Source organism: Schistocerca nitens, chromosome 11 (genome assembly GCF_023898315.1).
Source record: "Schistocerca nitens isolate TAMUIC-IGC-003100 chromosome 11, iqSchNite1.1, whole genome shotgun sequence".
NCBI classification, from domain to species: domain Eukaryota; kingdom Metazoa; phylum Arthropoda; class Insecta; order Orthoptera; family Acrididae; genus Schistocerca; species Schistocerca nitens.
The window spans coordinates 108,059,538-108,085,759 of NC_064624.1; the positions used below are offsets into that span (position 1 = coordinate 108,059,538).

Below are 26,222 nucleotides of genomic sequence, written 5' to 3' on the forward strand. Positions count from 1 at the left end.
TAAAATATCAAACTGCTGAGCAAAATCGAGGTGCCGATGACCTCACTGTCGGGTGCCCATCGGATCCGAACATGTGCAGCACAATCGATGAGCCGTCAACAGGCACTACCCTGAAGGTGATGTTAACAAGAGAACTCGCCCAGTCCTTTCAAACTCGAGACAAGGTAATGACCTGTCACCACTACTATTCAACTGTGTTCTACAAAAGACACTGACAATTTCTGAAATCAAAACACGAAAATAACAAAATTACCCCAATAAGCTCGTGGCAAAAACCAGAAGGAATTGCGGTTAACTGTCTCACCTTTTTGGACAACTTTGTGATACTTTTGGAAATCCCAGAGGCACTGAATGTCCAGATCGACCTCCCAGAAAGGACTGCCAGTGGAATGGGGCCGAGGATGTCAATAGCAAAGACCAAATTCACAATTAGTGGCAAATATGGACCGAAATTCCTCGAAACAGAGATAGGTCAGATTGCGTGGGTAAAGATAATCAGTACAGTACCACTAATGTGACCACAACCCACACTCAACGACAACGTGCAACAACTACTCATAGATGGCAGGTGGAAACATTAGCAGTGTAGGGCCTATAAAACTGTTGTGGGAACACAAAGAAGAGTGCAATCTTTTTCATAATGAAGAAATGGAGAAAGTTATGTAACATCCGAACGAGCACTGTCATCGATTTTCGGGCCAACGGTGGAAGTATTTACGAAACAGCTAGGTTTATCAGCTGTTTGCCTGCTGTCATGGGTAAACTGCACTGAAGTGATAAAAATCGTGGACAGTGATTGCATATATATACAGATGGCACAAGGTACGAGAAGGCAGAGCACTCCTTTGTACTCTGCTTTCCAACACGATTATGCCCACACAACGGGAATTAACAGACTTTGAATGCGGAATAGTAGCTGGAGCTAGATGCATAGAGCGTTCTATTTTGGAAATTGTTAGGACATTCAATATTCCAAAATCCATAGTGTCAAGAGATTGCTGAGAACTCCAAATTTCAGGCATTATCTCTCACCACCGACAATGACAAACGTACTCATTAAGACGGTGCAGTGAAATTTAGTGTTAATGGGTTAAGGTGGCAGACAACTGACGCGAGAGCCTTTGCTAACAGCACGATGCCGCCTGCAGTTCAGTTTCACGACCTTCGCACACAACTTTGCGATAGTACCTTTGTATTTACTGATGGCTCTCGGACTGACTGTGGGGTCGGGTGAGCCTTCATCATTGGAACCCGTGTATTTCGATATCGGCTTCCGGCACACTTTTCAGTCCTTACAACTGAGCTCTTCGCCTTGTATCGGGCCGTGCAGTATATCTGTTGACACAGCCTTTCCTATTGTGTCCTCTGTTCAGACTCACTCCCTGCCCTCCAAAGTCTCTGTGCTCTGTACACTGCCCATCCCTTAGTGCAACGAGTCCAGGAAAACTGTCACTCATCTTGGTGGAGCCGATGTCATATTTCTGTGGGTCCCCGGTCGTGTCGGTCTGCCAGGAAACGAGGCCGCTGTCGCTGCTGCCGAGGCTGCAGTCCTCGTACCTCGGCCTACTAGTTCCTATATTCCCTCTGACGATCTCTGTGTTGCCGTCTGTCAGGAGGTGGTGTCCCTTTGGCAACGCCAATGGTCCTCCCTTCACGGGAAAACGCTTTGGCTTATTAAGCCTCTCCCAGCAACTCGGACAACCTTCTGTTGGCCCCCCCCTCCCGGGAGAGATAATTTTAACTCGGCTGCCTATCGGGCACTGTCTTGCTAGTCATCGTCATTTGCTAAGTGGCGCTACCCCACCACTTTGTACACATTGTGCCCAAGTTTTAACTGTCCGCCACTTCCTGATGGAATGCCCTTTTTTTAACCACTTACTTAACACTTCTGCAGGGGGCTTCCGACAACTTGCCGAGACCGTGCCGTGTCGAACTGCTGCAATACGCTGGGCGTACGGAGGTCTGATACAATATTAGGAGGTATCACGTGACTTTTGTCACCTCAGTATCTACTGCGGACGGCAGAATGACGCTATCCAAAACCGGCACTGAGGAAATTGTGGTGCACCACAGGCCACAGATGATAGGGCTGAATGACAGCTGTGGATAGCTGTGTGAGTGAACAGACTTGCAACTGTTGAGGTGCTGAAAGAGGCCAGATGAACTGAGGAGTTACTGTCTCTCCTCAACACCCATTCAGTGAATGTCTGTGTGCAGTATGGGCCTCCACAACAGGCCAACTGAAGCCTGGAATCAGCATACCAATAATGCAACTGCCTGTCCACTCGGTGACCACAGGTGGCCTTTTCAGTCGGACAGATGCCATTAGGTCGTCAGAAGGCTTCAGGCCGGAGGAGGGAGCATTACGGTCTGGGGATTTTTTCTGTGGCATTAACTGGGTGATCTCGTCATGCTGGAGGGCAAAACGGATGAACGTAAGTAGCATCTATCCTCTGGACCGTGTCCACCGCCTCGTGCAGTTTGTTTTTCATTGGTACGATGACATCTACCAGCAGGACGATGCAGCACGTTACACAGCTCACGGTGTACACGTGTGGTTTGAAGAGCACCGGGACAAGTTTACTGTACACCCGGATTTTAACACAGTCAAAAATCTGTGGGACCATCTCAACCGGGCCGTTCGTGCGACTTATCGTCAACTGAGAAAGCTGGTAGAGTTGGGCACGGCACTGAGTCGGCACGGCTCCACACGTCTGTCGGTACCTTCCAGAACTTCACTGACTCTCTTCCTGCACGTCTCCCACTGCAAAAAGTGGTTATTCAGGATCTTGACAGGTGGTCACATTAATGTGATTAGAGAAGTGTAGTCGAGTACCTCAGTGAGACTGTGCAAGAAAGCAGACTTGAAAAAGTTGCTGTAGTGAACTCAATCTTAGAACTGGAGGGCGCATACGGGCCAAATAAAAACTTTTACAGCTAAAAGTTCATCTCCTGCAATGCCAAACTAAGACGTTGTAATACTGTGGTCAAAACAGAATGCCTGTGTGCCAGGAAACAGCTCTCGAGGAATGAGCTAGAGAAATTGGTGAATCCAGCAAGGAGAATGACAAAAAATCATGGCTGTAATCCAGACTGAGACCAGCTGGAAACTTCAGAGCAGCAATGTGAAGTGTTACACGCCATTCAGGCTAATGACATTTCACACTCCTTGTGTAGTACAAGGAAAGATGATCGTAAAATATAAATGTCGTGTGACTAGGGCCTCCCGTCGGGTAGACCGTTTGCCGGGTGCGAGTCTTTCGATCTGACGCTACTTTGGCGACTCGAGTGTCGACGGGGATGAAACGACGGTGATTAGGACGACACGACACCCAGTCCCTGAGTGGAGAAAATCTCCGACCCAGCCGGGAATTGACCCCTGGCCCTTACGATTGACATTCTGTCGTGCCGACCACTCAGCTACCGGGGGCGGACAAGACGATTCTGACAAAGTAGGGAGTAAGTCACAGAATGTATGTTGTGCACAGGTGTTTGTTTTCGCATGTGCAGACATTAAATGGGAGGTGCGGAATATGAGAAAACGGCAAGGTGTGGAGACAAGTAAACGGTTTTATCTGCTGTGGGTGGAGTGTTTTACTTATTGGAATTGGAGCCTTACAGTTGCTTGACCATCAAGGAGCAACCACACTCTCCAAGAATGAAAACAAAAGACAAGATGGTTTTATGACAATTAAAATATACGGTAATCTTGTCATGTTGAGCCTTCGATACATATGTAGTATGAAAAGTTGTGTTGTACTCTAATTCACGTGTCACCCTAATGTTCTGCACAACCATTCAAGGAAATATACATCTGTAAAAGGAAAGTAGAGGACGTGCTTTTTTGTGGTATGAGTAGAAGTTGTCTTCTTTTGCTCCAATAACAGCTTCAAAATGTGAAGAAGTCAAGCTTTCCCTCAGCTACACAAGGGATTTGAGAGGTGCTGATTACCAAGACACCTTAAAGAGAATCAACTATGATGACTAGATTAAAAGGAAAAGGTAAATACACTCCTGGAAATGGAAAAAAGAACACATTGACACCGGTGTGTCAGACCCACCATACTTGCTCCGGACACTGCGAGAGGGCTGTACAAGCAATGATCACACGCACGGCACAGCGGACACACCAGGAACCACGGTGTTGGCCGTCAAATGGCGCTAGCTGCGCAGCATTTGTGCACCGCCGCCGTCAGTGTCAGCCAGTTTGCCGTGGCATACGGAGCTCCATCGCAGTCTTTAACACTGGTAGCATGCCGCGACAGCGTGGACGTGAACCGTATGTGCAGTTGACGGACTTTGAGCGAGGGCGTATAGTGGGCATGCGGGAGGCCGGGTGGACGTACCGCCGAATTGCTCAACACGTGGGGCGTGAGGTCTCCACAGTACATCGATGTTGTCGCCAGTGGTCGGCGGAAGGTGCACGTGCCCGTCGACCTGGGACCAGACCGCAGCGACGCACGGATGCACGCCAAGACCGTAGGATCCTACGCAGTGCCGTAGGGGACCGCACCGCCACTTCCCAGCAAATTAGGGACACTGTTGCTCCTGGGGTATCAGCGAGGACCATTCGCAACCGTCTCCATGAAGCTGGGCTACGGTCCCGCACACCGTTAGGCTATCTTCCGCTCACGCCCCAACATCGTGCAGCCCGCCTCCAGTGGTGTCGCGACAGGCGTGAATGGAGGGACGAATGGAGACGTGTCGTCTTCAGCGATGAGAGTCGCTTCTGCCTTGGTGCCAATGATGGTCGTATGCGTGTTTGGCGCCGTGCAGGTGAGCGCCACAATCAGGACTGCATACCACCCAGGCACACAGGGCCAACACCCGGCATCATGGTGTGGGGAGCGATCTCCTACACTGGCCGTACACCACTGGTGAACATCGAGGGGACACTGAATAGTGCACGGTACATCTAAACCGTCATCGAACCCATCGTTCTACCATTCCTAGACCGGCAAGGGAACTTGCTGTTCCAACAGGACAATGCACGTCCGCATGTATCCCGTGCCACCCAACGTGCTCTAGAAGGTGTAAGTCAACTACCCTGGCCAGCAAGATCTCCGGATCTGTCCCCCATTGAGCATGTTTGGGACTGGATGAAGCATCGTCTCACGCGGTCTGCACGTCCGGCACGAACGCTGGTCCAACTGAGGCGCCAGGTGGAAATGGCATGGCAAGCCGTTCCACAGGACTACATCCAGCATCTCTACGATCGTCTCCATGGGAGAATAGCAGCCTGCATTGCTGCGAAAGGTGGATATACACTGTACTAGTGCCGACATTATGCATGCTATGTTGCCTGTGTCTATGTGCCTGTGGTTCTGTCAGTATGATCATGTGATGTATCTGACCCCAGGAATGTGTCAATAAAGTTTCCCCTTCCTGGGACAATGAATTCACGGTGTTCTTATTTCAATTTCCAGGAGTGTATGTCGGATATTATGTAGAGTGACACATCTCGTGAAGTGTTCTGACTCAGCTTCAACTACAATTAGTGAGCCAGCAGCTACATAAAACCTTCACAAAAAAAGGGAGCTGTTATTTATTTGACATCTGTACGGAATGGTCAAAAATAAAAAAGACTATCCAAACAAATATTTGATTACCCCTATAACAAGAAGACCATCACGACTGAAGAACCTCAATAACACCTCGAGACACCGAACAACCTGGAAGTCCTCAGAATACAAAGTTATGAAGTGTTTCATGCCAAGAAGTATCGTATGGAGTAGTGAAAACAATGGAGTAGTGAAAACAGAGGAAATTCTGAACTAAGAGGGCAAACTGAAGCTCTAGTGTGAACCTAAATGATCAATTTACCATTTAGAAAAATGCAATAAATAAATAAAATTAATAAAAAAATCAGAACTGAAAAAAAATCAAGAAAGCATACAGGAAAGTGACAAATCTGAACAATAAAAAAATGTTAAATTAAGGCATTATAATGCAGTTCCAAAATCCCAAGTCCTGTGTGGGTCACAAACACTGCTTTTATCTCAATGCAAAACAGCAATAGAAGATTTAGAAAAGAAAGAAGGAAAAATATTGTGAAAAGTATTAGGTCCAATCGAGAACAAAAATGACAATTATGTTTCGAGACAAAATGAGGGAATATATTCAATCTGCTCTAACAGAACAAATGAGGTCAGGAAGAGGTGTGTTACACTCTGTTACGTCTAGAGGTAATGAAGGGAGACAGATTAACAAAGAAGATCCACACACAATCTTCCAAAGCAGGAAAACGGACAAAGAAAATGAGTGGGGAAGGAAGACAAAAATTGTTCGACCTAGAACACTCGGGCGTCCCGTGCCGTAACCGATCTGCCCCGTCAGCTCACGTCGTCTGCCTGCCAGCCGCACACACCATGAAAGTCGGCACGACAGATTTACCTCGACATTACGATGGGAGAGAAACTTACACGCTCAGACGTAGTAGGGAGGTTTCCGCACGACGATGCCATACTCTGCGAGGGCGGGCGTCAGGTCCTCCAGCGTGAGTGTGTAGCGGCGGTCCTTGAGGCGCGCCTTGGTGTTCTGTGCGGAAGAGCGCGTCTTGCAGTGCTGCAGGGCGTCGTTGGCCACGTCCGAGATGAACTTCTGGGCTGCCAGCGAGATCAGTCGCACTCTGCAAACACGCAGTCCTCTGTAGCCGTGTGAGGAGGGGCTATCCTAAGCGCTGGCAGGTCGATAGACACACAAACAAACACAAACATACACACAAAATTCTAGCTTTCGCAACAAACGGTTGCTTCGTCAGGAAAGAGGGAAGGAGAGGGAAGGATGAAAGGAGGTGGGTTTTAAGGGAGAGGGTAAGGAGTCATTCCAATCCCAGGAGCGGAAAGACTTACCTTGGGGGAAAAAGGACGGGTATACACTCGCACACACACACATATCCATCCGCATATACACAGACACAAGCAGACATTTGTAAAGGCAAAGAGTTTGGGCAGAGATATATATATATATATATATATTTTTTTCCACGTGGAATGTTTCCCTCTGTTATATATATATATATATACACACACACAAAGTTTGCCAAGGTAACCCCATTCCCGATGTCCAGGCGGAGCTTCAAGGAATCCTCATCAGAACCTTAGGCCCCCTGCAAAACCTTTCACCTGACTCCATCAACCTCCTGACCCCACCGACACCCCGCACCCCTACCTTCTACCTTCTTCCTAAAATCCACAAACCCAATCATCCCGGCCGTCCCATTGTAGCTGGTTACCAAGCCCCCACGGAACGGATCTCTGCCTACATAGATCAACACCTTCAACCCATTACATGCAGTCTCCCATCCTTCATCAAAGACACCAACCACTTTCTCGAACGCCTGGAATCCTTACCCAATATGTTACCCCCGGAAACCATCCTTGTAACCATTGATGCCACTTCCTTATACACAAATATTCCGCACGTCCAGGGCCTCGCTGCGATGGAGCACTTCTTTCATGCCGATCACCTGCCACCCTACCTAAAACCTCTTTCCTCATTACCTTAGCCAGCTTCATCCTGACCCACAACTTCTTCACTTTCGAAGGCCAGACATACCAACAATTAAACGGAACAGCCATGGGCACCAGGATGGCCCCCTCGTACGCCAACCTATTCATGGGTCGCTTAGAGGAAGCCTTCTTGGTTACCCAGGCCTGCCAACCCAAAGTTTGGTACAGATTTATTGATGACATCTTCATGATCTGGACTCACAGTGAAGAAGAACTCCAGAATTTCCTCTCCAACCTCAACTCCTTTGGTTCCATTAGATTCACCTGGTCCTACTCTATATCCCATGCCACTTTCCTTGACGTTCACCTCCATCTGTCCAACGGCCAGCTTCACACGTCCGTCCACATCAAACCCACCAACAAGCAACAGTACCTCAATTATGACAGCTGCCACCCATTCCGCATCAAACGGTCCCTTCCTTACAGCCTAGGTCTTTGTGGCAAATGAATCTGCTCTAGTCCGGAATCCCTGAACCATTAAACCAACAACCTGACAACAGCTTTCGCATCCCGCAACTACCCTTCCGACCTGGTACAGAAGCAAATAACCAGAGCCACTTCCTCATCCCCTCAAACCCAGAATCCCCCACAGAAGAACCACAAAAGTGCCCAACTTGTGACAGGATACTTTCCAGCACTGGACCAGATTCTGAATGTGGCTCTCCAGCAGGGATACGACTTCCTCAAATCCTGCCCTGAAATGAGATCCATCCTTCATGAAATCCTCCCCACTCCACCAAGAGTGTCTTTCTGCCGTCCACCTAACCTTCGTAACCTGTTAGTTCATCCCTATGAAATCCCCAAACCACCTTCCCTACCCTCTGGCTCCTATCCTTGTAACCGCCCCCGGTGCAAAACCTGTCCCATGCACCCTCCTAGCACCACCTACTCCAGTCCTGTAACCCGGAAGGTGTACACGATCAAAGGCAGAGCCACGTGTGAAAGCACCCACGTGATTTACCAACTGACCTGCCTACACTGTGAAGCTTTCTATGTGGGAATGACCAGCAACAAACTGTCCATTCGCACGAACGGACTCAGGCAGACAGTGTTTGTCGGTAATGAGGATCACCCTGTGGCTAAACATGCCTTGGTGCACGGCCAGCACATCTTGGCACAGTGTTACACCGTCCGGGTTATCTGGATACTTCCCACCAACACCAACCTATCCGAACTCCGGAGATGGGAACTTGCTCTTCAATATATCCTCTCTTCCCATTACCCACCAGGCCTCAATCTCCGCTAATTTCAAGTTGCCGCCACTCACACCTCACCTGTCATTCAACATCATCTTTGCCTCTGCACTTTCGCCTCGACTGACATCTCTGCCCAAACTCTTTGTCATTAAATATGTCTGCTTGTGTCTGTATATGTGTGGATGGATATGTGTGTGTGTGCGCGAGTGTATACCCGTCCTTTTTTCCCCCTAAGGTAAGTCTTTCCGCTCCTGGGATTGGAATGACTCCTTACCCTCTCCCTTAAAACCCACATCCTTTCGTCTTTCCCTCTCCTTCCCTCTTTCCTGATGAAGCAACCATTGGTTGCGAAAGCTTGAATTTTGTGTGTATGTTTGTTTGTGTGTCTTTCGACCTGCCAGCGCTTTCATTTGGTAAACACAAACATACACACAAAATTCAAGCTTTCGCAGCCAACGGTTGCTTCATCAGGAAAGAGGGAAGGAGAGGGAAAGACGAAAGGATGTGGGTTTTATGGGAGAGGGTAAGGAATCATTCCAATCCCGGGAGCGGAAAGACTTACCTTAGGGGGAAAAAAAGAACAGGTATACACTCGCACACACACATACACATATCCATCCGCACTACACGCGGAATGTTTCCCTCTGTTATATATACATACACTAATCTCTTTTGGTTAATAGTACATATACGATAGTTACACAAAATAACTAATTTCTTTTTCAAGCAGTATTCGATTAGACTTTATTATTTGCGGTATAATTTAATGACTGCCTAATACAATAATACATCTGAGTACATCTGATGTGAAAACATTTTATGTGACGAAATATTTGTGATTTGCCGTATGTGCGAACAATATCAAGATAAAAACATACTGATGATAAAAAATTGTTTGTTTCAAGATTGGCTTAGCTCATATACGAGCTCTCATACTCCTTTTTCAACAAACATCTTACTTTTTCTGAAATTTAATTTTTCAAATGTTACTCGTATTCAAAATTTTTGGATACCACAATGTTCGAATCGTAAAAAGTAATTTTTTCTAGAATCCAGTGCCCTAGTTTTGCGATCTTGATTCTTCCTCTTCCAAAACTGTATTCTTTCACTAAAATATCTCATTAGGTTGTTAAGTATCCAAGGTGAAAGATTTAACTTCAAAAACCTTTTGACAAACTTTGGGAATCCCTGTGCACATTGCACAGATCTCCTGTAAAACAGTACTGATAATTTTCCCATTTTCTAATTATGCAGCACAGAGTTCAACACATTTACTTTACTGCCTATTGTATCTTTGTTCCTTCTAATTTTCTTGTAATTTTTGTTGATATCTAAAATGGATTAGCTTAGCATTTTACCAATTTGTAATTTTCTGTAATACATGTATATATCAACAGGTATCACACACAGAGCACAAATCCATTAGGGGTGAATATTCTATACATAAACATTGTGTAATTTTCAGTTATTTTGCAGTTGGTATTCAGTTGGTACAGTTACTGCGTATTTACCAGGTGTACCGGTATGAAATGAGCATTTTTTTGTGAAAATGAAACACTAATTTTGAATTGAAAAGTAAAAACATTTTATTCAAAGTACTGACCATTGCTTTCTATACATTTTGACCACCTTTCTAGCAATTTGTGGACACCACACCAATAGAAATGTTCGTCTTTTGAAGCAAACCAATCAGACACCCAATTTTCGACTTCTTCGTAGGAATCGAAGTGTTCCTCAGCCAGTGCGTGTCCCATTGATGAAAACAAATGGTAGTCGGAAGGGGCCAAGTCTGGTGAATACGGCGGGTGTGGTAGCAGCTCCCAGCCGAGTATTTTGATTGTATCCTGAACCAGTTTTGCTTTGTGTGCAGGTGCACTGTCGTGTAAAACAATTACTTTGCCATGTCTTCTGGCCCATTCTGGTCTTTTTTCGATCAATGCATAGTTCAAATTGATAATTTGTTGTCTGAAGCGATTAGTATTCACAGTTTCACCGGGTTTTAGAAGTTCATGATACACCACACCTTTCTGATCCCACCAAATACAGAGCATTGTCTTCTTGCCGAATCGATCTGGTTTTGCAGTTGATGTTGACGGTTGTCCCGGATTAAACCTTGATTTTTCCCATACAGGATTCTTAAAATAAATCCATTTTTCATCGCCAGTAACAATTCGATGCAAAATTGATTTTCTTTCATGTCTGAAGCAAAATTTGACAAATGGTTTATCTGTTTTCCATCTGTCTTTCATTCAATTCATGTGGCACCCATTTTCCACACTTTTGGATCTTTCCCATAACTTTCAAACGGTCAGAAATTGTTTGTTGTGCAACATTTAGCATTGCTGCCATTTGCTTCATCCAATATTGTTTGCAATTCGGCGTCTTCGAACTTTTTTGGTGGTCTTCCATGTTCTTCATTTCTTACATCAAAATCATTATATCTGAACTGTTGAAACCATCTTTTGCATGTTGCTTCTGATAGAGCACGATCACCATATGCCTCAACAAACATTCGATGCAACTCTGCAGCATTTTTTTTCCAAATGAAAACAAAAAATTAATGCTTTTCGCAAATCATCACTTTCTGGTACAAAATTCGACATTGTTAACACGATGAAAACATATGATGATGTTTGTTCCGTGACTTGATGTCTACTAAATATCTTTGACAGATGTCATACCAACCAAAGAAAAAAAAATTACGGCTCGTTCACAAAAAAAGGTTCCCTATCGACATATTTGTATCTTAACGCTCATTTCATACTGGTACACCTGGTAGTTAGTCCACGTCCAATAGGCAAAAGATGAATTTCCACATCAAGTTCATATTAACTATAAGTGGAATATGGTCAATTTCCTAGTGTCTCCAATACACAGAGTTATTTTGTTGATTATTGCCAAATGTGAACTTCTTGAATTTTGTTTGAGTTTATGTGGGTTCTGACCCTGATGTCGTACAGCTTACAAATCTCATCATCATCAAATTAAACTGTTTGCTACAAAATGTGAAGAGAAATGAAAACCAAATACTACAGTTTTAATAACAGTGTATCAGACTCAACAGTTACAGCTAGGAGATCAAAGCAGACATTTCTACACAACTTATGAAGTAGAGACGTATGGACCTGGTCGGTAAGCTACACCTTTGCCTCAATATCAAGCTCAACGTTGTTCCAAATAAGGCAAGTAGCCTCTGCAGCTGATAAAAGCTTCGGTGAAAGTCTACACACCATTGACAAAAAAAGGTGTGAAACATAATATGCACTAATAAACACCACTCCATGTCTTGCACAGAAGATATTACAACTTTGTGAAGAGACACTGTAGTAGTGCACAGAATGTAGAGATCCACACGCCACACCAACGAAAATCCATATGCAACTCACAGTGAGCTTCAGAGGTCAGTAGGCACATAAACAAGAGTGAAAACATACCTATGCTTCTGGACAACATCCTCCTGCAGAACTAACTAGTACAGAACACAACACTGGGACTGGCAACCCTAGAGACAGTGTCAACGTATGTGTATGTGTGTGTGTGTGGTGGTGGTGGTGGTGTGTTGGGGCTTATGGGCGCTCAACATCGAGGTCATCAGCGCCCTGACACACATTAAAAGGAACGAATGTGGACAGACCTAAGAAAACTAAAGCACACACTCAAACAAAGCAGGAAAAGAAGGAAAATGCTACCTAAGAAAGTAAAACCTACGGAAAGGGGAAACATAGCAACAAGAATGTCACAGGAAATTGTTATTGGCTGGCCAGTTACATAAAATATGGGCGAGCTTGTCACACAGTGAGCAAATTAAAATCCTCTCCCTAAAATCTTTGTAAAAACATTTGACAGGGCACAGAACTTTAAAACTTTAACCACATTCGTCCGAGTGTTGCCTAAAAGAGATGGCAGGTCCGCTGGCAAGTCAGCCGCGACCCGCTGGTAAGAAAATAAAACACAATCCAATAAAATGTGGCGCACAGTGACCTGGACGCCGCAAGCACCACACATTGGAGGGTCCTCTCGCCGGAGCAGGAAGCCGTGCGTCATAGGGCTGTGGCCTATTCGAAGCCGAGTGAGGAGAACCTTGTCCCGTCGATGGGGCTGAAAGGAAGTACACCACACACGCGCTGTGCTTATTGTCAGTCACTTCCAGCCACTCATCCTCCCACCGACGCATGACCCGTGAGCTCAACAGCGAGGTGAGTGCGTGCAAGGGGATAGCACACTGAGATACGTGTGGATCGAGACACGCCTCCTTGGCTGCGAGATCTGCCCTTTCATTCCCAGCAATGCCGACATGCCCCGGAACCCAGCAGAAAGCTACAACCTTCCCCAGCCGCTGTAGTCGGAGGAGGGCATCCTGGATGGTCTGGACAATTTTGTCTGCCGGATACAAACGTTGCAATGAGTGAAGGGCACAGAGTGAATCGGAACAGACAAGACATTTAGGAGAGGAAGAATGTCTCACGTGCTCCAGTGCCCGCAAGATCGCAAACAATTCTGCATCAAAGACAGTAAAAGTCTGAGGCAGTCAGACCTTGAGGACACGATATGGAAAAACAACTGAGCAACCAACAGAATCCCCTTGTTTCGACCCATCTGTAAAAACAGCTACATAGTCGTGGTGCTCAGATGAAATGGCAGAAAATGCTGCATTAAAAACGGTGGCAGGAGTGCAATCTCTCTTGTACTGCAATAAATCTAAAATCACTCCGGGCCTCTTCAGTAACCAGGGTGGCAGGCGGTTAAAACCTTGGATTTGGGGTTGTACAGACTCCACACCGAGGGACTCTAGTACACGTTGCACACGGATCCCAAACGGCAACGTAGCCCGGGGACGGCGGGAAAAAAGGCGGTCCAGAGGTGGATGGGCAACAAGATGGTGAGCAGGCGATCTGGGAGCTGCAAGAAACTTACAAGCCTGGTGCACCAGCAGGAGCTGTCGGCGGATGGTAAGTGGCGGTTCGCCAGACTCAGCACAGAGGCTGGGTATGGGACTGGTCCGATAAGCACCCGTGGCCAGTCGGATCCGTATGTGTGTGTGTGTGTGTAGTCTATTTCGAATGAAGGCCTTCTGGCCGAAAGTTTGTGTGTTTAGCAATCTTTTAGTTGTGCCTGTCTGCAACTCAACATTTCCGCTATATGGTCAGCAGCAACCTATCCTTTTCATATTATTGTCACAGAACACACACAAATAGACATAAGGTAACGAAAAGCAGCCCTGGTGGATTGTATGTAAAATAAAAATTCAAAGAACAATAGAGCTTTCAAAAAAGTCCCAGAAATGATAAGCACCTGTATCAATTTCAAGAACTCAATGGCAAGCATGAACTAAGCAAAGAAAGGAAAACTGAAAGGTGGGAGGAATAGACATTGTGTCTGAGTATTATTCCTATAAAATGAAAAGTGTGAGTAGAGGACAATGAAAGACAAAAAATTCTAATAAACACAGGTCCAGAAACCAACAGCTTCCCTGATATGATATATTATGAATGAGTACATCTACATCATTATCATCATCCTCTTGACCAGTTTCTAGCCCCAGGCTTGGTCTGTTTGGAACATAATCCTCGCCATCTAGTCCTGTTTTCCCATTATTTTTCTGTGTTCACTTTGATCCAGTGCTCACCTCTTTTTCCAACACACTCCTTCACACCTTTCCACCATCTACCCTCGGTCTTCCTCTCTGCTATTTCCTTCGCATCTCCATTTCATTTATCCTCTAGGGAATCATCTTGTTTTCCATTCTCTTTCAGTGCCCATACCATCTTAGCCTTGATGTTTCTATCCCCCCCTGCAAGAGTTCCTCTCGCAGTATTTCCCCCTTATCCTTTCGTTCCTCATCCTCTCTCTCTCCTTGTTACTCCTATACTACTCCTTAGGCATTTCATACATTCATTTCCTTCATTTCGCACGTTTCAGATGCATAGGTCAATACTGGGATGTAGTAACTTTTATATATTACGTCTTTGCTTTCTTGTGGAATGCCTTTGTTCAGAAAGAACAACACTTCACAGGAATGTTTCTGCATGTCTGCCACATTCACGGATCTCTTTCTCAATTCTTTAATTTTTGTCTGTCACACTTCCCAAGTACTTGGCACTTCCCACCTTCTCCAATCCTTATTCCGCTAGTTGGTCTACCTTTCTTTCTAGTTCTGGCCAGGATCTCACATTTTTTGCACTAATTTTCATTCCATACTGTCTCTCAGTTTCTTCTCGAGCATCCTGCTGTTCTCGAATCTCCTCCTCCCCGTTCCCCCAGATCATAAAGTCATATGCGAACACCGCTGCTTTCATTTTCTCTTCTCCAGTTTTTCTGGCACCTTAGCCATCACCTCATCTGAGACCACTACGATGAAGAGAGGAGACATGGGACTGCTCTGTTTCACACCACTTGTTTCCTAGAACTGGTTTGTCCTTACATTTCCCACTTTCACACAACTCAGGCTTCCACAGTTCATCTCTTCCACAATGCTTGTCGTCTCTTTCTCCACTCCTCCTCTTCTACTGCTTCCGAGACCTTTCTTCTACAGATGCTATGGAATGCCTTTTCTGTATCGAAAGAAGTCATCAGCGGATCTTCCCCAAAATAACATCGGTTCCCCCGGAGTTACCTCACTGTAAATACTAGGTCAACAGTCGACCTTCCAGGTCCGAAGGCTCACTGCTCCTCTCACAATTTTTTCTCGAATCTCGTTTCGATTCTGCTTTCCAGGACGTACCTCGGCACAGTGTGTCGTCAGTAGTCTATCTATCTATTGCCGGTGCCTTTTCCCACAGTTACGCAGGGTCAGCACGGTTAAACAGATTTGGCAAAGTTAGTTTAAGGGGTGGCGGGATGCCCTTCCTGCCGCCACCCCGTACCCGCCGGGACACAATTAGTGTACCCCAACTGTCTGCGACTAGTGGAATCCGTGGAAAAGTGCGAACGTGTTCAAATGTCTGCGAGCCGTGCAACTGAGGTGGGATGTGGGGACCGGCCCGGTATTCACCTAGCGGGATGTGGAACACTGCCTAAAAACTACCGTATTTACTCGAATCTAAGCCGCACTTTTTTTCTGGTTTTTGTAATCCAAAAAACCGCCTGCGGCTTAGAATCGAGTGCAAAGCAAGCGGAAGTTATGAAAAATGTTGGTAGGTGCCGCCACAACTAACTTCTGCCGTCGAATATATGTAGCGCTACACAAGCGTGCTTCGTGGGCACAAAGATAAATACTGGCACCAAAACCTCTGCATCGGTAAATAAATTTAAAAAAAAGGTAGAAGACGAGCTTTTTTTTTCTCCGCCCCGAGTTTCGACCACTGCATTTTCATACATTATCCGACGAAGTAAATACAAATTCCGTATTGTTCATCTTCGAATGTAGCAGAATTTCAATGTACTACGAAAATCCGACTGGCAAGACTGTTAGGGACGTTTGTCAATATGGCCAACTCTACGTTCCGAGTTTTTTCCTACCTGTGAGAAGAGATGGTTGCTAATAGGAACCTGATGAAATGTGAATCACATGCAGTATTCTCTTCACCATAAGAATAATACGAATATAAACATTTTGCCATGTATTCTTTCGTGTTTGTTGCTATCTCATTTAAATCGTGTCTGCGTAATAAACTACGAAACTAGAGTGAGCCAACAGCAAATGCGGAAGAATATACGTATCGTGTCATGTTTATATCCGTATTATTCTTATGCCTAATAGTGATACAGTCAGAAATGAAGCACGGCAACTGACTAGATTTTAAATGTAAGATGACTAATTTCTGTGCAGAATTTGATGTACTAAAGAAGCGGCCGCAAAGATTTTCAAACGGAGGAAAATTTTCGCAAAACTCTCGTTCAGAACATGTTCTACCATACGCATGTTCTATCATACGCATTTGGTACTTGTTTATCATTATCAAAGAAAGCAGCAGTGTAAGTAACAACAAATAGCAGTCTCTTGCCATTGTTTCGCTAATGAGACGATTCCTCTTTTTTTTAAGCGGCGGTAGCGCGCACAAAAGCAAGTCATGCCGTGAGCGGCCACAGGCCGTAAACACGCACTATCAAAATGCGACAAACAATGCATTACACAGAACAGTAATGCATTTTCAGCTTAGAGTGACGTAAACACCTATAACAAAGAAAACGGCACTTATCAGATCAAAGCAAAATAAGCAATCGATTCAAACCAGACGAAGCACGTGAAAAAGGAAGGGTACCCGTATAAATACGGACGGAGCGCCTGACGCATAGCAATGGCTACCTGGTAAAGCTTAACTGCTAAGCTTACGACTCGAACCCAACTACTGTAGCTGTATCGTCTTTCATTCGACCTAAATTGTGTCTCATATTACAATGGACCAACTTTGTTTTGATTTGGAGGTGCAGCCTAAAACTTTTCTCTCCCCTTGAATTTTGAGTCTCAAATTTCAGGTGCGGCTTAGATTCGGGAATTTTTTTTTCCCTTTATTTCGAGTCTCATTTTTCAGGTGCGGCTTAGATTCGAGTAAATACGGTACATGTGGGCTGGCTAGCACACCGACCATCGTCGTCAATCTGCCAGGCGGATTCGAACCGGAGCCGGCGCGCCTACCCGAGTCCGGGAAGCAGCGCATTAGCACTCTCGGTGAACCTGGTGGGTCGAGTGTGTCGTCAGTAATGAGTACAGGAAAAACTTATAAAGGAATCCCTGAACATTCGGAAGTGCACTCGCGGACAGAGACATTACAAAAACGTGAAACCCAAGTTTCTCCCGGTGTATACAATTTTCAAATAACTTACAAGAATGCAGACAGTTGACAAATGCATATGCGCCCCAAAAATGATAGGGTGCACACCTGTCAAAATATCGGCAGTTACCGAAGGTGTCACCCGGCCGTACTCCGGTAAGTTATTTGAACATTACGACAAGTGTCCTACGTGGCAATCGTTTACGTGAAGGCGGGCTTCGGCACATCTTGTCAGTGCCCGTGCACGTTCAAAAATCCCAGTTGTGTTCCCAACGAACTGACAAGCGTCCACAAATGTTTCCCGGAGTTCGTCGAGACCGTCACCGGTGTCAGAATACACTGGAAGCTTTTAATGTACCCACTCAAAAATTCTAACAGTTTCAAGTCCATGGACCTAGGATGCCACAGTTTAGGTGAGCAATCGGAGACACTAGTTGCTGAAACACAATTTATCAGTACTTAGGAACCTGAAATGATGATGAATCAATGAGCACAGTTTTTTCCCTTTGTAATTTATGCCCTGTAGTGGACTGTTAAGGCAGCCAGTCCACAGTGAAGTAGCCGAAAGGGCACGCGTCAACTCACGCCGTCTGGCGTTAAGTCTGGAACAGGATTCGTAATGAATGTGATAAAGAAAAGAACGTAGCTACTAGAACACTTAACTTTTACATTGTCCTTTGGTATACAGCATTCTGGATGATGCAAGTGAGACTCTATCTTGAGGTACATGCAATGGTACAAATGGCGCCTTGCTAGGTCGTAGCCATGGACTTAGCTGAAGGCTATTCTAACTGTCTCTCGGCAAATGAGAGAAAGGCTTCGTCAGTGTAGTCGCTAGCAAAGTCGTCGTACAACTGGGGCGAGTGCTAGTACGTCTGTCTAGACCTGCCATGTGGTGGCGCTCGGTCTACGATCACACAGTGGCGACACGCGGGTCCGACATGTACTAATGGACCGCAGCCGATTTAAGCTACCACCTAGCAAGTGTGGTGTCTAGCGGTGACACCACATGCCCCACTTGCAATGTTTGAAAAGAAAAGTAGCCTTAGACATTAGCAGAATAGTAACGTGGCGTGACTTCATTTAGGCATACACTGTAGTGGACAAACCATTGGTTTGCAGACTCATGTTTACTAGGATTACTTGCACATTTCATTGTCCTCTACTTACTCCTTTTGTTTGCACCTGTGTACGAGGTGTGTGAGAAAAGTAATGAGACTGACAGCCCTATGAGAAATCTTGTACTCTTCTACAGATGTAGACCTGTGTGTTCAACCCTTCCAAATGCTCAGTTGGAGTTTCTGATCTGTACAGCCATCACGTGCTTTTTGAGAACACCATAAGTGAAGTTGTGTTTTTGTTGTGTGTTACGAAAATCGAATAGTGCAATTTAGAGCAATGTTATGCCTTCAAGTTTTGCAGTAAACTTGGGGAATTCCCAACTGTGATCTTTGAAAAGTTGAAACTGGCCTACGGGGAACATTCCTTATCGAGAGGAGAATTTTTCACAGGCACAAATCATTTGTGGAAGGCCGAGAACATGTTAAAGGTGAACCCTGTTCGGGGAGACCTTCACCTTCAAAAACCGATGAAACCGATAAGTGTATATGTGCTCTAGTGAGATGAAACTGATGTTTAAAATTAAGAATGACGGGTGACCTGGTAAACACTTTCACTGTACACCAAATTTTGGTTTGAAAAAGGAAGAAAACTGCAGGACAACTGCTTAATCTCCATCTTTTATTTGGTACACGGCCAGTTTCGGAACAGTTAAGTTTGTAAACCGCAGTAGTAAAAATACTCGGTTACGTGCAAAAGGGAAGGGAACATCAAGTCTGAAATACTACATAAGGAACTATGGATCTCAAATTTCAAAATTAAAACAAATTAAAAGACAGATAACAGGATGTTACTTACAAAGTTCCGTGTCAAAAAAGTAAAAGAGACCTAAAATGAACTGGGAACAAACAGCCGTCATAACCACACACCAAAAGTTACCAAACTAATGAAACATGTAAAATGCTATAAAAATTGGGGACCTACTGCGTGGAATTGCCTGCAAAAATTCCATAACAGCCATTCCCTCAAGCTGTGTGACCAGAAACACAAACAGGAAAACTGTGTAACAATAAATACTAGCCATGAGTATTGAAGCCACACACGCCCCAAGAATATGTGTGGTATGAAACAAACATGTCAGTGGTGAATCGTTTAAAGTGAAAGAGTTGGGAGTAACAGCTGAAAGGAGATGGAACAATCACAACATTAATGGAGAAGAAGACATGTACATTTAAAAAACAAGGAAAAATATTATGTTACATGGACACCTTAATCTGCCTGGATAATGTTATAAATAACTGTTTGCAGGTTTGTTGGTTTATTAATTTTATCAAGTGGATGGGAATGAAGACTCCTTAAAATTTCAATTTCTGGCTTTTATCGCACTCAGTACGATCCACTCTGGGATAGAAGGAGGGTCGTTTTTGAAGATTTCATGGTTCCTTAATCTACTACCAAAATTTTTTGGTATGAAAAATGACTTGAGGAACTCCTCCCTTCTGTGTGTAACAGAATATTTTTACTACTGCAGTTTATAACAGATGATGGAACTGCAACTGTTCCGAAAGTGGAGGATTACGAATATGTCCTGCAGTTTCCTTCATGTCTGAAAATGAATTTTAACAACTGTGGCTGCCCCATTAGGAGAACTCTTCGTGCATCAAATTTTGACTGAAGAAAGATTTGTGCCACAATGGTGCCAAAAAACCTCACAACTAAGCAGGTCAGCTGGAGAAACGTGTGCATCGATCTTGTTAAGTGGATTGCTAATAACTACTGTAAAGGAACTTAATAATTTTTCTTATTGATAACCCTCATACCAAAGATCCGCTTGAAAAGTATTAAACACTGACTGACAAAAGAAGCTTTACGCTATTTGTTTATTAGTTTAGTATTAGTTACCTTTCATTGTTCTCATGTCCTGGTGATAAGACGTGCACTGTAATTTTAAGAAATTGTGTTATACAATGAAAGCTGCTTATGAAACAGAACGACTTTCTGATTTACGATACCATGGATTCCAGCTGCTGTAATTCTGGAAGGTTATCATTATTTTAATTTTATATGGAGAATTTAGATGGAGGCGACAATCTTCACGATGTGAATGTGACATTCAGAACTTGGAATCTTTCTTTCCATTTAATTACGAAGTCCGATTATTTTCTATCCCAGACAAATAAGTGCATTTTTACCACAATTCTTTTCAACCCAGGCCACGGGAAATGATAGTACTTACAATGTAAGTGCCTCTATCCCAATCGTACGTTCGCATACATTGAGTGTGTACCAATGTAACTATACTTACGACCCATTTCCTTCATACGAGGTGCATTCAAGTTCTAAGGCCTCCGATTTTTTTTTATAATTAACTACTCACCCGAAATCGATGAAACTGGCGTTACTTCTCGACGTAATCGCCCTGCAGACATACACATTTTTCACAACGCTGACGCCATGATTCCATGGCAGCGGCGAAGGCCTTCTTTAGGAGTCTGTTTTGACCACTGGAAAATTGCTGAGGCACTTTCTCGATCATGTCGTCAGACCGGCTTGTGCGAGCCGGAGGTTGTTTCGGTTTGTTGTCACACGATGTTCTGCCTTCATTAAACTGTCGCACCCACGAACGCACTTTCGACACGTCCATAACTCCATCACCACATATCTCCTACAACTGTCGATGAATTTCAATTGGTTTCACGCCACGCAAATTCAGAAAACGAATGATTGCACGCTGTTCAAGTAAGGAATACGTCGCCATTTTAAGTATTTAAAACAGTTCTCATTCTCGCCGATGGCGGTAAAATTCCATCTGCCATACGGTGCTGCCATCTCTGGGACATACTGACAATGAACGCAGCCTCATTTTAAAACAATGCGCATGTTTCTATCTCTTTCCAGTCTGGAGAAAAAAAATCAGAGGCCTTAGAACTTGAATGCACCTCGTAATATCATTCTTATTTTGTACCACCCACTCGCAAATGTGTGTGCTCTCTTATTTTGTGTAGTCAGTCAGTTGTAGTCTTTAATAACTGTACTTATAATATTCAGTTGCTTAGTTTCCACAATTGACCTTTGCCCATGTCACAACAGTGCTTCATGCGAAATACTTATTACGTGATGTGGTGTCACCGCCAGACACCACACTTGCTAGGTGGTAGCTTAAATCGGCCGCGGTCCATTAGTACATGTCGGACCCGCGTGTCGCCACTGGCAGTGATCGCAGACCGAGCGCCACCACACGGCAGGTCTCGAGAGACGGACTAGCACTCGCCCCAGTTGTACGACGACTTTGCTAGCGACTACACTGACGAAGCCTTTCTCTCATTTGCCGAGAGACAGTTAGAATAGCCTTCAGCTAAGTCCATGTCTACGACCTAGCAAGGCGCCATTAGCCTTAGATAGCTTGTATCTAAAGAGTCTCACTTGTATCGCCACAATCTCCAGATGTCTCATCAAGAACGATGTATACAAAGGATGGATTAAAGTTAAGTAAACCAGAAGCTACGTACTTTTCTTTATAGCATTCATTACGTCTCCTGTTTCAGACCTCACTCCATCCTTCGTGAGTTAGCGCGAGCATCTTGGCCGCCTATTTCAATTAGTGTGCGTAGTGTTGGCAAGTCTGCCGACACTACACGTGACCTTCATAATAACTCTCATTTCAAAATTACGACAATGGCTGACTAAGCTTGTAACAATTTAACATGGAGTTACACCACAAATGGTTCAGTCACTTGATCACAGGTGATGAACCTGGACTTTTGAGTACAATTCTGAGACTAAGCAGGAAAGTGAGGAGTGGTACACTGAGACGCCTCTTCAACTGAAAGAAGCTCGAATGAGCAAATTTGAGATTTTTTTTTAAAAAAAAGATGATTTGCTTTTTTGACAATAGTGGTATCGTGCATAAAAAATTTGTTCCTCCAGATGAAACTGTCAATGAAATGTTTTACAAAGATGTCATCAAAAGGCTCAGAAAAAGGGAGAATTGAGTGTGATCGGACATCGCAGACAATGCCCCACGTCACAAGGCCACTTCAGTTGCTGTATTTTTCACCTCAAAAGGCATTTACATTGTTCCGCAGTCCCCCTATTCACCTGATCTCAAGCCTTGTGACTTTTTTTCTTTTTCCGATATTGAAAAAGTCTTAAAATGATGTAATTTTGGGACTCTACAGAAAATTCAAAAGAATGTGATTGACATGTTAAAGGGCCTATCAGTTTAAGTCTTTCAGACCAAGACCGGGAAAAAATGACTCTACCAGTATATAGCTTCTGAAGGGAAATACTTTGAAGAGGACAATATTACTGTTTGAAAGAAATATAAACTCTGGGAGATAAAAAATCAGTCATTAGTTTTCTCTCACACCTAGTATAATCAAATAATGTGTATAGCGGATGACCTAAGGGAGGTCTGTCATCAAAGAGTGGGACAGGCTCAAGCCGACGGGGGGTCCGAATCTGTCACAGTGCACTGTGGCGAACGACGTGATAGTGTGCGTTAGCCAGTGGCAGATTTTGATTCCACTGATCACTGAGGATGTTCACTTTGCCTTTATTTTGGGTATTTTTTGTTTCTATCCTAGCAGATGATCTGATAGACAATCAGGCTCTGGCAGACGATCACATTCCCGAAGAACTTATCGATAATGTATACAAAATTTACAGAACTAGTTTAATCTGTGTCGAGAAAGAGAGCAAATTATCAGAGTGGAGACGAACACCTGCAGCAGTACAACAGGGATGTGCACTTTCACCACTCTTGTTTATTACTTACATGAATAAGCTCATCCAAGGGCGGAGACAAATGCTGTACAGCTTCATTCAAATCAACAGAAACACAAAGCTACATCCTTTACTTTTTGCACATGATTTAGCTCTTTTAGCACCTTCAGAGATGAGCTGCAGTATTCTGTACACAATTTACAGATATATCTGACAAATACAGTTGGAGGAGGGGGAAGCAGGAAAAAGGGGGGGGGGGGGGGGAAGAGAATTGTATCCTTCTGTGGAAAATACCCATTACCGAGTAAGAACGGTTTGAAAATCAGAATTCTAGAAAGAGTGAACAGATCGATATACACACATCAAAAAAAGTTTTGCATCACCCCGATTCCTAGAACTCCTGAAGAGAGACGTTGACTGTGGATATTGTATCTCAGACACAGCCCCTACAACTGTTTAGAGATGTCACTAAACCTGCCCAAAAATGTAAACAACCACGCATCAGCAGCACCTATTAGATGGAGGGAGTCTGACAGCTGATCAGTTCCAGTCATTCCACCAAGAAGAAGGTACACCGCTCATGTTGTCTGTAGTTCAGCCGTGCCGAGACAGTCAACACCACAGTTTGACTGTGTCAGTATTGTTACTTTGAAGGGAAGTGTCCACGCGTCTCGGAGTGAACCAAAGCGATGTTGTTCGGACGTGGAGAAGATACACAAAGACACAGGAACCGTCGACGACACGCCTCACTCTGCCTCCCCCCCCCCCCCCCCCCCCCCCCAGCCCCCCGAGGGCAATTACTGCAGCGGATGACCACTGCCTACGGATTATGGCTCAGAGCAGCAATGCCACCGTGTCGAATGATGCTTTTCGTGCAGCCACAGGGCATCGTGTTGCGACTCAAACTGTGTGCCATAGGCTGCACGGTGTGCAACTTCACTCCCGACATCTGTGGCGAGGTCCATCTCTGCAACCACGACACCGTGCAGCGCGGTACAGACGGGCCCGACGGCATGCCGAATGGACCGAAGAGCGTCTCGTATGCCTTCAAGCAGACAATCGCCGGAGACGTGTTTGGAGGCAACCCGGTCAGGCTGAACACCTTAGACAGACTGCCCAGCAAGTGCAGCAAGGTGGGGGTTCCCTGCTGTTTTGAAGGTGGGGTCAATGTACACAGACGGTGGCTACGGAAGTCACCGTAATGGCTGTACAATACGTGAATGCCATACTCCCACCAATAGTGCAACCGTATCGGCAGCATATTGATGAGCCATTCGTATCCGTGCATGACAATTCACGCCCCTATCTTGCACGTTTTGTGAATGACTTCCTTCGAGATAACAACACCGCTCGACATGGACCCTATTGAAAATTCCTGGGGTATATTGAAAAGGGCTGTTTATGGATGACGTGACCCACCAACCACTCTGAGGGACCTATGCCGAATTGCTGTCGAGGAGTGGGACAATCTGGACCACCGGTGCTTCGATGAGCTTGTAGATAGTATGCCACGATGAATACAGGCGTGCGTGAATACAAGAGGACGTGGTACTGGGTATTAGAGGTACCGGTGTGTACAGCAATCTGGACCACCACCTCTGAAGGTCTCGCTGTACGGTGGTGCGACACACAATGTGTGGTTTTCGTGAGCAACGAAAAGGGTGGATGTTTATGTTGATCTCTATTCCAATTTTCAGTGCAGGTTCTCGAACTCTCAGAACCGATGTGATGCGAAACTATTTTTTATGTGTGTATTTAAGCTACAAATTACCATTTTTGCAAGAAACAGACTTAGCTGAAAAAGTCACTAGATACACAAAAGCAGTGAGAATCATTAATAACATAATGAAAGCTTTCCCAGTTGTAGCGACCCTTTTTTCTATCCCGACATCCGTATCTTGCACGAAAGTAGGAATGTTAATTTATCTATACATTGACTGGTATTGAGGGGTTTTGCTTTATCCCGGCTAGTTCTTAAATTAACCCCAGTGAGTCACTACATGTATTGTCTTCCCAGTTCTGAAGGAAAAAGCCACAAGTAAATTAATACATGTGTTTTCAATAGATTCTCGTTCACTTGTTTCGGTTACTCCTCCACACACCGTCAGGTGGCTTGCGGAGTATGGATGTAGATGTAGATGTACTAGTCTGCAGTTTATTCTTGGTGAAAATCACGTAACCTAATTATTTATGAACCTAAATCGAAGTAAAGTTCAAGATGAATAGTCAGTTTCAAATTAACATGTTATTTTATTTAACAATAATTATTAATAAATCACTTCATTCACACGATCGCATTCAAAGGGGTTCTTTGAATAAGTATCTAATCTGGAATCCCGTCAATATCAGAGATACTAAACACTGTTCTGTCACTTTCGATAAAAAGATTGTTACTGTTTAACATCCATAAACTGTCACGAACTATAATTACTAGTCGCGTGAAGTAAAGCTTTTCCACTATCACAATACAAAGTCCGAACCTGTCCAAAAATCGTTAATTCTGTAAAATATTTAAATCTTCACACAAAGTGGCGTTAAAGTCAGAGAGATTATTGATCACCTCTCCGTTCCTCTAATATGACGAAAGTTCTAATTCTGATCTGAAATTAATGCTTCCCAAAAAACAATCTCGTCGCGATTTACCCTTGTGCCCTGATTTAATAAAGCTCCTATTGTTGCTTCCTAAAGCTGTACATCCTAATTGACTTCGAACAGACTAGAGGATAGAGACTGGAGTATTATAATTGCATTGTATGTCTATTTATACTTTAGTAAACGCTATCTTTGGTCTTCAAGACCTACATTCTGTGACTATAATATTGATTTTCTCATATATAAGAATAACTAATAATTTAACCGTTTCTATCATTTTTCCCCCCTCCCATGCTTCCATAATTTATGATTAAAATTCTTTTCTTTTTCTATTATTTTTGTACTATAGATTTCCCTCTATTTGCCTCTTATTTCTATTTCGTAAAACTACTTGTGAAGGGGCTTGGGACATTTTCTGAATTTATATT

The 26,222-nt window shown here is 44.3% G+C and overlaps 1 protein-coding gene across 1 annotated transcript in view; it reads right to left on the minus strand.

Annotated features, from left to right (window-relative positions):
* Positions 1-26,222, minus strand: part of LOC126213576 (transcription initiation factor TFIID subunit 10-like) — a 128,730-nt gene that overhangs the window by 9,201 nt on the left and 93,307 nt on the right. The window contains exon 5 of the mRNA XM_049941424.1: positions 6,423-6,628. Coding sequence (XP_049797381.1) covers positions 6,427-6,628 — 202 coding nt within the window. The 3' untranslated portion in view covers positions 6,423-6,426. The remainder of the gene's footprint in view (positions 1-6,422; positions 6,629-26,222) is intronic.